A 13030-nucleotide genomic window follows, 5' to 3' on the forward strand; every position below is an offset into this window, starting at 1 on the left:
TATGAGGATTATAGTGACTTTATGAATTCATTTACTAGCAGTCATTACTAGCAGACCCAAAGGTTTTTTCTAAGCAGCATAAAACCGTACTGCGTTATAGGACAATAATATTTTATAAAGCCGTATTATACATGAAAAACATTCATTGCATTCATTCATTGGATTCATTTACTAACGGTCTTTACTAGTTAACAGACCTAAAGGTGTTTTTTAAGCTCGGATTCTAAGCAGCGTAAAACTGTAATGCGTTATAGGACAGTTTTAGAAAGCTGTATTATACATAAAAAACTATAATACACTACAGAACTATGACACAGTTAAATAAATTGAAGATTGACATTAACAAGAAATAATAAAAAAAGTAAATAAAACAGAAGAAAGAAAAGAAAAAAAAACCTTGTTGTTTTTTCTTTAAAGACATTCCTGCACTTGACCCATACTGTCAAGACCTAATAGTATACCGGTATAGGGTTGAAATTATCTGAGTATCCCCCCTTGCTTGGTTGGCTAAAGTCTGCGTTAGAGCCTAGTGGCTCATCAGGCCAGAGCTTATCCCGGTTTCCTTAGCATGAAGCAACTAGGTAAGGTAAGGTAAAGTCTGTGTCCGAGCCATGAGGCTTATACAGCCGGAGCTTATCCCGGTTTCCATAGCATTAAGCGACTAGGAGTATTGCTACTCCCCCCTGGACGGGATGCTAGCCCATCGCAGGGTTACCCCCCAGCAGTAAATTCGCTGGTACCCATTTGTACACCTGGGTGGAGAGAGGCACTGTGAGAGTAAAGTGTCTTGCCCAAGAACACAACGCAGCACCCGGGCCGTTCGACTTGAAGGCGAGCCCGCTAACCATTAGGCCACCGTTCCAACTAGGAACAAGTAGTTCGCATTATTACTCCTGCCCCGGATGGGATACTAGCCCATTGCAGGGTCATCCCCAGAATTAAATTTGCTGGCACCCATATGATAATTATGTTGTGGTTTAATTTTTTCTATGGTTTAAAGTTTTTCAAACCAGTTCAATTTTTAATTCCCTTTGTTTCAGATTATGAAAACGAACATAAAACAATGAAAAATGAAAATCAAACTGGTTTGAAAATTTTTTAATCCAAATGTAAACTTGAACCACAACATATACACCTGGTTGGAGACTGGCACTACTGTATCTCTCTCTTGCTCAAGAACAGGACACAGTGACACGGCCAGAGCTCAAACCCAGATTGCTTAATCTGGAGTCCAGCGCAATAACCATTAGGTCACCACACCTTTCATGTGCCTGGTTAATAAGATATTTAAAATACTCACAAAAATTTTGGCATCTGTGACTCCTGCAGCTAGTTCAGCAATCTGTGCAACACAAACAATGTAACAAAACACAGGCCTCTATTTTATCCTGAAGATAACACTCTTAAAAGTGGAGGGGGACAGGGGGGCGGAAGCCTGGGAGAAAAGGGGCGGGAAGCGGGAGGAGAGAGGGCAGGAAGCGGGATTCTTAAGATGGCGGGAACCGGGAGAAAACGAGTGAAGTTTCGTAACATTTCATGGTATTTCGCAATAGACATGGAACAAACAGGAGAGAACAGCTACGGAAAGGGCCAGAAAGCGGGAGTAAAAGGTACGGAAAGCGGGAGTAAAAGGTACGGCAGCAAGAGGTTCAGATCCCCCTGTTCCCCCCCCCCCATTAAAAGAGGGTGGTAAAGGGGTGAGGGGGGTGGGGTATAGATCGCATTTCACAGAAAATAAAATGGCCCTTACACAATTCATGAAAAAATATACCGGTAATATTGACACTTCACACTTCACGGAAAATGAAAAAATGCATTTTGGAAAAATCACAGTTCAGGGCTACTATGGAAATCACAATAATTATTTTGCTTAACGTTATAAATTATTGTTAATAAAATTTTTGAACCAGCTGACATCAGGTCTAGTATAAAGTTTACAGTCAAATCCAGAAAAAACACTGTACTCAAAATGCAACATACAGAAGACACTTGACTGTCTAAAACTTCTTACCGTATCAAATGATGGATATACAACGGCATGGCAGTAACTTGGAAACTCAATGTTGAGTGATACAGAGGTTGCTGTGTTGATGTTAGACACTACAGTGCCAACTGGATTGAGTTCAAGATCTGTCACTGTTTCAGGTACAGGCCACGCAAAGAGCTTTAAGGGACCCTGCCGTAACTTGCCCTGATAATCAAACAGGGTTGTGTTGACCCATGCAATGGGACTTGTTTCCTAGAGATCAATAATTAAAACAACAATTAATTTGGTGATTGACTCAAAAGAAACATTTGGACAACTATGATCTTCACAGGGAAATCTAAACAATTAAACACCTTTAAAAATAAAAAAGCGGAAGATTCAAAGCTGCAAAGCGTCAGCCTTCAAAAATTCCAAAATATAATGCAAATTCTATCAGCTTTTGCTGCCAAATATTTTTCGCTACGATAATGCGTAAAGGAAGAGCTGCTTCTGGTATCATCTAAAACAGAGAAAGATTGAAAACATGACTACATGATCTTCTTTTCCATCAAAATATTCTATTCAGTGGAGGTTATGCCATCAATTAACTTACTTTGTATTATCAATACTTGATCAGTTGAATTTTTGACAATGTGAATGCTGATGAAATCAACTACTGGTGGTCCATGCAGCCCATACTGCCAAAGCTTCTCCCAGTTTCAGTAGCATTAAACGACTAGGAATTTTTCTACCGGACACCCTGAATGGGATGCTAGTCCATCGCAGGGTACAACCCCCCCCCCCCCCCAGCATTTTGTCGCCGGTACCCATTTATACACCTGGGTGTAGAGAGGCACTATGAGAGTGAAGTGTCTTGCCCAAGAACACAACGCAGTGAACCTGGCCAGGGCTTATACCTGGTCCACTCGATGCAGAGTCCAGTGCACTAACCACTAGGCCACCATGCCTCTCGGTAATTTATAGGGCAAAACATGTATATTGCTAATATATAAAATTTGTCACCTTTTTCTTTCTTGATTTCTTTGTGGTATAAATAACAAGACAGAGGCGAGCCATACGAGGAATGTCAACCACATTTAAATCACAGTCCAAGTACTGATCCCAGGTTGGATTTGATCCACTCTCTGGATTTGTGCTTGTAATGTCACATAGTGCTTCTCCACCATGGTACATACCTGCTCGGACACAAACCTGAACACATGTGAACAGGCAACATATTAGCAATGAAATTAAGTCATTGCACCTAACAGAGGCCCTGCCAGGGTAAATTCCGACAAGCGATATGGCCCAAAAAGTAGCAACAGCATAATGATAAAATCCCGACAAACGACAACCCTTATACGGAAAAACTTAAATTCCGATAAGGACAAGCAATTTTCCTTCAATTTAATTACCGACAGCGACACAAAGAGCGATAAAACAACGACACGGCACATTTTTAAATTTAGACAAGCGACATGGGAACCCCCCCTGGCAGGGCCTTCTAACAGCATAACCTCTCCACTAATTATGCTTTTAAAGGAACTACGTCACAGGGATTTTGCTGATTTTTGATGAAAACTAAATTCTGAAATTAGTGGTAGAAAACTTAACCCATAATAAACATTCTCTTTGAACATGTAAAGGAAGATATAAACCTTAATTTGTGGGTAGAAATCAAGCTACGGCTAGAAATATTGATGTTTTGAAGACACGCAGATACAACTTGAACTTAATTTTTCAAGTTGTAATCCATTTCCATTTCCATCCAACCCATCCGAAGCCAAAAACACTTGTTAAGAGTTTCAAATGCTCAAATATAGCAATTGTTAATAATCAAAGATCTCTTCGAGATATCGACTTTTTTGCATGAAGTTAGTATGAGTAGAAGGTTTATCCTGGGCATTGTTGTTCGAACATATTATGGAAGAATTCACATGCCATTTCTAAGGACTACCGGTACATTTCCAGTAAAACAGTTGCTGTTTTTTTTTTCTAATGGGGATGCATTAACTTCTGACAGAAGCAAAAACTTTTAGTGTTTACTGCTTCCACCAGAAGTAATTTTACAACAGGCTACAAAAAAACTTGTATCACTTCACATCTGCATTGAATGTTGCAATTCTAAATTGTGCAACTCAGAAGAAATAATCAATTGTCACGAAATGAGTTCCCTTTGGTTAACTATTAGCAACGTTTTAGTGTGTGAAAGACTTGTACCAGTACAAATTAATTTTGCGTTGTTTATCATTTTAGGTTAAATTAATATTAGCGCCTAAAGACTTGTACCAGTACAAATTGCGTTCTTAATTGTTTTAAACTACGCTGCCTTTGAGCGCTAAACCCCTCACATTCTTAATTGGTTATGTCACGTAAGATTTGGGCTACACACGTTTTTAATTGCTATATAACATTTCTAAATTTGACAAGTCACGTTTTTTCTACAAGAATGGAAGTGCTGAAGCACAACTATAGAGTGACAGCTTTACAAGTCACATGCTTTGATCACCCACAGCGGAAAGTATTCCCTTGAGAAATTAAAACAGTCCCTTGAGAGTTAACAAGAATGTGGTTTGAGATTACCGTATTTATTCGATTAAGCGCCCTGGGCGCTTATTAAATTTTTGGACCTTGACGGTGGGCGCTTATTCGAGGCTGGGCGCTTATTAAATTTTCACCATTTTCAGCAAGTAGTAAGTTTATTTTGTAACGAAACAATAAATAATAACAAAACGTGAAGATGTACCAAAGCAGAATTTTAACTGTTCATTGAAAGTTTCTGTAAAATACCAAGAAAAAATGGGTCTTCGGGGAAGTCTCTTAGTAGTACTTAGTCAATTTTAACTCCTCTTCTGCACTTCACTTTTTTGTGGGGTGGGGGTGGGCGCTTATTCGAGGCTGGGCGCTTATTAACTTCTCCTACCTTCAGGGTGGGCGCTTATTCGAGGTGGGCGCTTATTCGAGGTTGGGCGCTTAATCGAATAAATACGGTACCCAACTTTTTGCTTGTAAACAAGCAAAAAAAAAAGTCAAAAAAATGAAACATTATTTTTAGGTTTCCTACGGAGTACATCACGACTACAAATTTTGGTTCAGGTTGCTCCAAAATCTCTTCAAATCTGTGACAAAGCCCCTTTACATACACTATACTGAGCTGTTAAAAATCATTGCAAGAGTAGCCTATTTGAAAATAAGAAAAAAAAATTAAACAGTTTGTTCTTAACAGTGCATGTAATAAAAAATAGAGTCTTACAAATGTGCAAGGCAGCGAGGCATGCAAGGCATGTGAGGGCAAGGCATGTGTGATGCATGTGGGGCAAGGCATGCAAGCTACCTAAGCAAACTGAAGGCTAACTGGAGTGCCATTTAGGCTAACGGAAGTGCTATTTAGGCTTACCAGTATGGATCGCACGCCTTACTGACTTGCACTTTGTGACGACCCAAAATAGATTGCATACCTTCATTGAATCATCAGCATTTACATTAGCTGCAGAAACAATCTTGATTCGCAAGTGAGTCCCAATATCCCACAGTGATAAGTTTGCTGACTGTGATTTTTGAGGAAGTGGTGGCACTGCCCTTCCTTGGCCTCTTCTACTTACTCCACTCACATCAAGTATTTCAACTTGAAGCGAGGAACGAAGGACAAGTGAAAGCATTGGCCTTTCCTTTTTAGACAAACAAGTACGAACATACTGAAACAAAACAGAAAAAAATAACACATTACAGGGCTAATCAAGCTTATTTTATGGCCAGCTTACTATATGTAAACAATTCACGGTACATGTGTGTACCTAACACAAGGGACATGACACACCCTGACTTCACAGTCTTCCTGAAATGAATCTGACTTCTAATCTAATTCTGATAATTACACAAAGTTTATTAAATAGATTTATAGCCAAGCCTAAAAGTGGAGCTACCCGTTTATTTACTTTGCCCTTTTGTAAATCCAAATTTACTGACCACTGACAGGAAAAAAGGGCTTTCGCCTGCAAAAGTGGAACACCATTGCTTGGTCAGCAGTCAACTTAAAAAAAACGCGACAACAATGAGTTCTATACTTGAGCCTGCGATATGGTCATGTGATACTGGTCAGCTGGTACCTTGTTTTGACAGCTGCCAATTGGATGTCCAATATCAAAGAATGAGCTGACATTAACATTTAACGTATAGCCTCCATGTTGTGCGACATTGTTGTTGTTGGGCCCACGCGCCTGCAAACCATGCTGCTAGCCAAGATGACCATGATAAATGAGATGCATGGGTTCTCCTATTTCTGTGCAATTTTTCTACGCCTGCATTATGGTTATGGGGCTCCACTCTGCGGCCCTTCGGACCGCTAAGGAGCTCTGCTATAATGTCAGTGCAGTTATCTCATTGTGAGTATTTTATGAATAAAATAATGCTGTCTTTCTGTAACAGAGACACTAACCTAAATCTGGGGTTTGGAGTTGTTAGATACAGTGTATTAGTTAACACCTTGTGACTCCAACTCATAATTATCAAACTTTACAGTTCACCACTAACGTTTCTCCAATTCTGATTGGTTTATAACCATAGCATTTCTTAGTCTACTTCATAGTGCTCTGAGTCAGGTAAAGATTTCCTAATACATGTAGCTCCATGCATATAATTTATGCATACAATTTATTTCATGCTATTAACGAGACAATGTCACCATGAATTAGTGCTACTGGTACTTGAAAATGCAATGAAGATGGGGGAGGGGGGGGAGTAGTCAGGTATATTTTGGGTGGCCAGGTCTCCAAAGTAGCAACCCATTTTAGAAAGAATTTGCATCCAAAATGATACCCTGTTCTAGAAACAGTTCATTTTTTTAACAGCCCTCAGGGAGTGACCAAAGGAAACAAATCCTACACCATGCCTGTGTATGTCCCTGGGGTCCACCCCCCGGGATGGCCGCTGATAAGTGCATAATAATTTAAAAATTAAGAATGTCCAAAATATCATACCCCATTCTAGATGTTGTCTCTAAAATGGATACTGTGTTCTAGATTGGGAGCCCAAAATCACGATCCAGTTGGGCGGCACATACCTGAAAAGGCATTTTGGGGGAGTGCTCCCTGGGCTTACACCCTGCTAATATGGTAGTTCCCTTTCTTCAATCTTAATGATTTCAATAACCTATGCTACCTTGCACTGTAGTATTTGGATGCTTTCCAAACAAATAGGGAAAGGTTGTCTGTATAGCTCTATACTTAATTATACATGCAATTTATTTCCTTCTCTTTCCACATGAATCAGCACTCATGAGTAGAAAGAAACCCCCAAAACCAAATATGCATAATTTAATATCAGCTGAGCATAATTAATTAAGTTCTGAGCTATACCGGAAATTTTGCCAAATATTCTACTAAAACTTTCTCTTCTTGCCCAAATAAGCTACATACCGTGTATTGCAGTAAAGGATAACCTCCCAACAAATAGCTCTCTTGTCCAACAATCTTCAAAACAAAATCTTCTTCCTTATCCAGGTTCAAAACTCCCATGATTGCAGCTCGCTTCTTTAAAACCAATGCCAAAAGCTCTTGTGGATACACATCTGCGGGCACGTTGAAAGTGTGCATATCCTGCAGAGAGGCTCGATTGTTCTTGATGGATACAAGGACTAAGAAACGCCTGTTTTCCATTAAATTTGATTCGATATGTGAAGGAGGGTCAGTGCTTTCTACCTCGGGAGGGTATGCGTACATCGCTCGTCCCATCCAATCAAGCTGGCGTCGTTCGCAGGCTATTCTCTCCGCGAACTGACGGTACTTTCGACGGAAATCGTCCACTTCGGTGTTTTGCATTAGATCGAATTCATGCAAGCTCTTCCCGATGAGGTTGCCGATGTGAGAAATGAATAGTTTCTCTTCGTTGTCCCCTTTTCTGTGGATCAGTTTCAACAAGGGTCTAAACGGACGGACATCGATCAACTGGCGCGATTCATCCAACAGTTCTTCCTGTTTTCCTTTCTGATTTACGCACACAAACACGTAGTTTGCAGTGTCTTTGAGCAAATTGAACAACGGATAATTGCAGGCTTCTCTCCATAATCGATCCTTGATCTCTGCCAGAGGTGCTTCGATGCGAACTTGCAGCTGAATCACGACTCCAGTTGGCAAAAAGCAATCGACATTTACCAACGAAGCAGGTTCGTAATTGTCCCAGAAATTACGCCGTGATCCCGGAGGCATGTTTAATCTTGGAAAGAGGTGACTTCAAAGGCTTTGAAGCAGCTCTTGCAATTGACGAAGAATAAAGCCACTCATGTGCAATACATAGAACAGGCAGGATTTGTTAAAGAAACGTCACGAACTCAATGCGGAAATCATAATTTGGGCTTGCTTAATTAAGTTGGTTCAGCTAGGTTCATTAACATAGCGAAATCGATTCCGTTAACGATCCGTAAAATACACCCCATTAAGGGGAGGTAGAATATCTTCACGTTTCGGCCCTACTGAGGGCTGAAAACGTTAGTCCAGACTATTTGCAGCCCCTTGTTTTCCCTTGTTTCCGTCAGGATTTTACTACAGTATGTGAAACCATGCATACTTCCTGCTGAAACAGCCGCCATCTTGGTTTCATACGACGAGCGGGATCTGGGGAGAGTACCAATCTACCACGGGAGCTGGGACTGGGTTTGAAAGAGGCGGGGAAATCCCCTATCCAACCCTCAAATCCAACCCTAACCTGAGTATCAGGCCTTCCTAAGGGGAGGGGGTGGGGGAGGGTAGGGAAGGAAAGAGGAGCTTTCGCGCTTCTACCCTTTCTCCCTTCCCCTTAAGAAAAGCCTGATACTCAGGCTAATCCAGCCCTACCCTTGTCAACCCTTGTCTATTTATAAGAATGCGTCTTGTTGAATATCTCATAGAAAACGAGGTTGAACCAACAACTCAAATTTGAAGGCTAGTACTACGGAAAAGAAGAAAAGCAGTTTTTTTATTAGGCAAAGGGTCCGGCGTTGAGTGGTCCTCAGCATTTTCAATTTGTGACAGTCTTATTGTTTTAGCACCCCCCCCCCCCCAAAGGATTGCACAGAATTTAGCATAGTGAACGAAAGAATTAAAATGAATTGAAGCTTCTGCGCCCTCCATTATATATAAATTCTTTCCGAGGAAAAATTTATCACCGAAAGCTTCGAAATTGTTGATCTGTAATCATTTCGATGACAATATACAATAGACCATTTTACAGTTGCCTGCTTAGTTACCTGGCCTTTGAATGAAAGTGAGGCTGAAGGTGACCTTGTTTTGATACAGACCTCACTGCTTTTGTTGTGTAAATCATGTTGTTTTGATGCTAACTAGTTTGCATTTACATGATAAAGCAGAGAGGTTTGTAACAATGCAAGGTCACCTTCAGCCTCACTTTCATTCAAAGGCCAGGTAACTAAGCAGGCAACTGTAAAATGGTCTATTTATAAGCATCCAAGATGGCGGTCCTACCCTATTGAAATTTGATAAGGGATTATTTTAATTCACCAATAGTTTATCAGAAATTTCACGTTCGCGACCAATAAGGTTTGAAGATGATTAATAAACAGATGTCAGCTTATTGTATCGGGATTATTACTGAAGCCCCCCTCTAAAGCAAAGACAACAGAAAACATTTGTTTACAACACGTGGTAGCGTATATGCACACGAGAGATTATTGTATATAAAAAAAAAACGTTCCAAATTCATCAACAATTTAGAATACGTTCCGTAACTATTTTTATTCTTCGCAGGAACAAAGGTCTTGCTTAAAGTGTATATGACATGAAAAATATTTTCTGCTTATTTGAAAGGCCTTTCAAAATACAGAAGAATGGCGTTTTTCTTTTCGAAATATCTTTTTTCGTTTCAGAGATATTGACGTTTTTGTATTATGCAAATTAGATCAGTGATGACGTCACAAGATTTGACTCTAAAAATGGTAAAATACTGAATAAACAATATCTCTAAAACTATTGAAGCAGTGTTCTTGAAACTTGGCACCACAAATGTGCATCACAAAAGGAACAAAATGACACCCTTAGTATTGTTGCCATAGCAACTCTTTCAGCTCCAGTCTCTCTCTGTCAAAAAGACAAATATCCCCATATCTGACCTCTGAAGTGAGACAAAGGGTCCTGCTTAGAACAGACATAGTTCCCATATTGCCTTAATACCCACCATTGGTTTGGCTGCGCTAGATGGTTCTTGGTTTAAGACAAAAACTGGGAATTTCAGTTTTTATTAAGACAGCACCAGCGGCGAAACCGTTGTCATGGCAACAGCCCTAAGAGTAACATTTTGTTTCTTTTGTGATGCACATTTGTGGTGCAAGAACACTGTTTCAATAGTTTTAGAGATATTGTTTATTCAGTATTTTACCATTTTTAGAGTCAAATCTTGTGACGTCATCACTGATCTAATTTGCATAATACAAAAACGTCAATATCTCTGAAACGAAAAAAGATATTTCGAAAAGAAAAACGCCATTCTTCTGTATTTCAAAAGGCCTTTCAAATAAGGAGAAAATATTTTTCATGTCATATACACTTTAACGTTTACAAAAAATACACATTAAGCAGTGGCGGATCTTGGCCTTTTCTTTGATATGGGGTCATGGTAAGAATGTCTTAACTTTAAAATACCATGGCGGCATTGACGTTAAAAAACTTTTGTCCAGGGCGTTGCTAAACTTCACCCTAAAGTCTTTGATGGCGTCTTCTTCTGAGAGGGAGAGTACAAGAGTCTTTCGCAAGTAGTCAATGTCGTCAAGTGACCGCAGTTCAGGGAGGCCAGCGGACAACATCATGACAAACAGGTTAATCAGAAGTGGGCCCTTACGGCGCAGAATCAGAAAAGCTTCTTCACAGAGCTGTTCAAACCTGAAACAGAGGCAAAAAACAAAACTTACAATCTGAAAACTCGTTTCAAAATAACAGAGATGGGCATCGAAGTGGGCAGAAGGAAGGGGGGAGAACAGGAATGAGAAGGGGGAGGGGTAAGTAAGAAAGTAGGTAGAGTGCCCAGGAGTATTTCTAATCCCCCCCCCCCTTTTAAAAGGGATACTACACTATCGCAGGGTTACCCCCCAGCATTATTTCCCCAGTACCCATTTATTCACCTGGGTGGAGAAAGGACCAGTTGGAATCTGGTTACCGGTTACCGATTTCACATTTTCAGTTACCGGCAACTACACAAGCGGGCACATAACTAAGTGACTATCCATCGTAAGTGCGTGGATATCCATCGCAACAACAGTTATCAATTTATTCGGGTACATAACGACACTGTTGCTCAATGTCTGGAAATGACTACTTCCGGTTCTGCTACCCGGATGCCGATTTTGTGGTTTAATAACTTTTGACTCCGACCGAATCTTATAACAAAAACCTCACTATCGCGAGATAACAAGGTGTATCACTCATCGCAATCACCTACAATATCATCGCAACGTTCCTCAAATAAATCTCGGCCAATACTTGCCATTTTCAAAAAAGTTATAACTTACACTCCTCGAGTATATAACTGAAAAATTAACAGTATTGTTAGCTAATAAGTCTTCTATACATCTTCATTCACCACATGCCATTTTCAATAAGTTGTAACGTTATATGCAGACATTGAAAGGAAATGCAACTTAACAAGGAAACACGTGAATAAGTGTAATGCCAATCGTAAGTGTCAGTGGAGAATAATATTCCACAACCATAATCTCAAAATAATAATTTAATAATAATAATAATAATAGTAAAAATAATAATAGTAATAATTATAAAAGCAATATATAATTATAATAAAAACCTTCCCAAAATCCTTTGCAGCTGAAAAATCGTCAATGCCAAATAACTTGGTCAGTTTGAAGTCAGCAGGAGTAGTACGTCGTATAGAAATAACTCTTACCATAAACTACTTATTGTACAAGACTTAAGGCGATGTCGTCATTAGTCACGTGACATTGCCCTGAAGTTCGTTTTTGCTCACTGTGACGAAGATATTTTGTTACTGAAAAAGCAGTCATTGCAGTTTGAAGCACATTGGTGTGAGGCATTTCAGACTGCCCGGGTAGCGAACAAAATTTTTATTTAGGGGAGCTATGTACAATTTTCCCGGCCCTATCCCCCACCAGGGGGCAAGGAACTAAGAGATGTCCAATTTTCAAAAAGTGGGAGTCTGGGTACATGTGCGTATCTGGCGTTGCATTAAATGTGAGGAAGCAACAAATTACATGTTGGTAGATATTTATATGTTAAGTACATTTTTATCACTTTTATTGTTATGACGTCATCGGTCACGTGACCAGAACGGACGGCATTTTTAAATTCGCTTGAAAACTTTACTTGTATCTCTCTCTTAAGACTTTTTTAAGCCAAGTTGTAGCTTTTTAAATAGTGTTTTTAAAAATGGCCATTATTACTTTTTCCTAAAAAAGTACGGCAGTAAAAAATACAACTGAAAAGTTTGTTGACTTCCTTCTCAACGACCATTTGCAGTAGGAATAAAAGAAAATTTTGCCAAAGGCAGGAGTGTATGCTCTTTATGATGGCGTTGTCTTTTTCTTCTCATTTCAATTGATTTTGGCGAGGTTGGATGTAATTTCCTTCAGACGAAAGGAGTGGACCTGGGGAGAAGTTAAATAGCTGCCCCTCCCCTCCTCCCCTGCTGGGGGCCACCCCAGCGGATTCCCCCGTGGTTCGTATTGTGGGCTTATAAAAGAGCATTTTCAAAATGGCGACTATGTAGGCGACAAGAAAAGGGAATCTAATGGATTTATTGTGAGTTATAGAGGACATTTTTGTCAATGTTTTTCCTTCTTGACGCGTTTAAAACGAGTCCCCAAACGTAAGATACACCTCCTTTATTTGTATTCCCGATAAAGAAGAATATGGAATGAGTACAAACGTGCGAAAACGTGGGTAACAGAAACTTACAGGGACCTGAGGTGAGCGTTTGCTGCGTTTCTCATTGAACTCAACGATGATTTTTTTAGACTGGTTAAAGCTTATGTCTTCGATGTTTATCATGATTATCAAATAGCTTACTGGAATTAAAGCCGGGCTAGGCGTAAAAAGAACGATAGTATTT

At 39.8% G+C, this 13030-nt stretch overlaps 2 protein-coding genes and 1 pseudogene across 4 annotated transcripts in view; all 3 read right to left on the reverse strand.

The window, feature by feature from the left end:
- The window catches only part of LOC144658108 (phosphatidylinositol 4,5-bisphosphate 3-kinase catalytic subunit beta isoform-like), a 29461-nt gene extending 20898 nt beyond the window's left edge, over positions 1-8563 (reverse strand). For both annotated transcript variants that reach the window (XR_013571645.1, XM_078518439.1), the window contains exons 1-5: positions 7381-8563; positions 5425-5661; positions 2990-3178; positions 2012-2239; positions 1301-1342 (exon numbers count right to left, since the gene is read on the reverse strand). Coding sequence is in view for 1 of the 2 variants with exons in the window: in XM_078518439.1 (XP_078374565.1) it covers positions 1301-1342; positions 2012-2239; positions 2990-3178; positions 5425-5661; positions 7381-8169 (1485 nt within the window). In the remaining variant the exon portion in view is untranslated. The remainder of the gene's footprint in view (positions 1-1300; positions 1343-2011; positions 2240-2989; positions 3179-5424; positions 5662-7380) is intronic.
- The window catches only part of LOC144657986 (uncharacterized), a 522126-nt pseudogene that overhangs the window by 255436 nt on the left and 253660 nt on the right, over positions 1-13030 (reverse strand).
- Positions 9672-13030, reverse strand: part of LOC144658105 (phosphatidylinositol 4,5-bisphosphate 3-kinase catalytic subunit beta isoform-like) — a 31575-nt gene continuing 28216 nt past the window's right edge. For both annotated transcript variants that reach the window (XM_078518436.1, XM_078518437.1), the window contains exons 19-20: positions 10499-10830; positions 9672-9716 (exon numbers count right to left, since the gene is read on the reverse strand). In XM_078518436.1, coding sequence (XP_078374562.1) covers positions 10563-10830 — 268 coding nt within the window. In that variant the 3' untranslated portion in view covers positions 9672-9716; positions 10499-10562. The remainder of the gene's footprint in view (positions 9717-10498; positions 10831-13030) is intronic.

This window comes from Oculina patagonica, chromosome 6 (assembly GCF_052425735.1).
Source record: "Oculina patagonica isolate OP01 chromosome 6, crgOcupat, whole genome shotgun sequence".
In the NCBI taxonomy this organism is placed as follows: domain Eukaryota; kingdom Metazoa; phylum Cnidaria; class Anthozoa; order Scleractinia; family Oculinidae; genus Oculina; species Oculina patagonica.